The sequence below is a fragment of the Trachymyrmex septentrionalis genome, unplaced genomic scaffold (assembly GCF_001594115.1).
Source record: "Trachymyrmex septentrionalis isolate Tsep2-gDNA-1 unplaced genomic scaffold, Tsep1.0 scaffold40, whole genome shotgun sequence".
Taxonomy (NCBI): Eukaryota; Metazoa; Arthropoda; class Insecta; order Hymenoptera; family Formicidae; genus Trachymyrmex; species Trachymyrmex septentrionalis.
This window is the reverse complement of record NW_017305569.1, coordinates 3,378,279-3,380,256: the sequence shown is the minus strand read 5'-3', so window position 1 is coordinate 3,380,256 and position 1,978 is coordinate 3,378,279. Positions and strand designations below refer to the sequence as shown.

The following is a 1,978-nucleotide window of genomic DNA, read 5'->3' as shown; positions in this document are numbered from 1 at the left end:
ACTCTCGTGAGCATAAGAAAAGCACACTTTTGATTCTTTTTATCCTAAATTAGAGAGCACTATTCTCTCTCTCTCTCTCCCTCCCTCCCTCTCCCCTCTCCCCTCTCTCTCTCTCTCTCTCTCTCTCTCTCTTGTCTCTCTGATAGCTTCCCAAATTCCCAAAGGACTCTGCCTATAAATATGTATGATGGCGTCTCCAATTTCTTAGGAAAGAGCTATCGAATGCCGAGCAGAGTACATTGCTTGAAAATGCTAAGCAACCTCTCTACAGTGTGCCCTAATTATACCGCAGTTACATCGACGAGGTCATTTAATCAGGAATTTTTTTCTTGCAAATTTACTTGCAAACTCTTTTCGCGATTAACATCCTTGATTTAAAGTTACTTTAATCTACTTGACCTTATTTTACAATTTTGTCCAATTAACAGAAACAGATAACACTATATATTTAAACTTGATATACAATTACGTTGCAATTAGATAAGTTAAAATGCAAATTATCAATATAAACAAATACATTTTATAGTTTTCATTATTATTTCAAGTAGTAAAGGTAATGTCTTAGTGCCGTCGAGGACATTAAAACGTTATTGAGACGTTGTTTGACGTCATCTTGCTACTTGAGATAGTATATCACACAGCAAGAAGTAAAATCTCTACTTATTTCATTTGTTGCTTACAATGTAATTACGGTAGATTTATTTGATTTGAAATTGGAAGTTATATGTGTAATGCATTACTTGTGATTTCTTCCAGCGTTAAGCCTGCTATGCGTAAAGAAATTTTCCGGCAGCGCGACAATGCTGGAGGCGCCGCCCGGAAGTCGAGAAGACCTCGTAGAGGCAGCAAGAACTCCTTGTACACCCACCGGTAGGTGACGTCGGCGCTTTATCATAAAGTTCGAAGGGAGTTTCGGTAACTCACGAAATTTATTAGTCCGCGTAAACACGCTCCGTTATGGTTCTGCGAGCTCCAAAATAGATGGCCACGGCTTGACGCCATTGTACATTGTTGATAGTCGTGATTACATGAAAATGTGAGCGAATAAAACTTGGCGAATTAAGAACTTTGCCGTCGTTGTGCGTTCAAAGCAAAGAAAGTATATTATCGAGTTATTGTACCAATAAATTTAACAAATAATTCAAATAAAGGTTTTAATGAGGTTTTAATGATTAATAAATTTAGTCAAATATGTCAGGGTTATTTCATGCGATCATATATCAATGCAATTATACTAAGTTGAATAATAATAAATGAAATTATAAAATAACTTTCTTGTTGCTTCAACTAAATTTGAGAATTATATGTCGAGTTAGGGAATATTATAACAGTCTCATACAGGCAAACACACATATACACGCATACATCCGCGCAAGAAGTCATTTAAGAAACGAGATTATAATGTCAGAAATTTTCCGGTACTAACTCGATAAGCACAAATCTCTACATCATCTATTCATGTCCATCCTTCAAACTTTATCACCGCATCACGACAGCTATCACTCACCTCCGAAAGGCAACCTTACAAATTTCCGCCAACTAGGACACAACGAATTATTTCCTCGTTACGTTTCAGATTACACTTCGTGATTCCCGTCCTTGCGAACGCAATAAATTAATTTCTTCTTATCTTCGTCTCTATTTGATAATTACAGTTTTGCCCGATAACGTCGCTAGAAAATTATCATCGAGAAATTTTCCATCATAATCGTCCCTCGACGTATTCATTCTTTGTACCGGTGTCGTAAAAGTATTCTATCGCGCGGAGGAGGAGGGCGCAGATCGCGAAACATCATTTCCTTTCCTAGACCGATATCGCCGACACTGGCGGTAATTGACACCGTTTTCACGGCTAAACCGCTTTCCAATTTTCCCCTTATTTTCACGATGTAATAACTTGCCGAGCCTAGAGTAAGTTTAGTCAAGGGATGGATCAAGGGGGTGAAAAGGCTATTGGCGGCGGCTACTAACGGTACAT

The 1,978-nt window shown here is 38.1% G+C and overlaps 1 protein-coding gene across 1 annotated transcript in view; it reads left to right on the top strand.

The window, feature by feature from the left end:
* The window catches only part of LOC108751058, a 30,904-nt gene that overhangs the window by 1,025 nt on the left and 27,901 nt on the right, over positions 1–1,978 (top strand). Inside the window, exon 2 of the mRNA XM_018490999.1 lies at positions 757–870. Within this exon, the coding sequence (XP_018346501.1) occupies positions 801–870 (70 nt within the window). The 5' untranslated portion in view covers positions 757–800. The remainder of the gene's footprint in view (positions 1–756; positions 871–1,978) is intronic.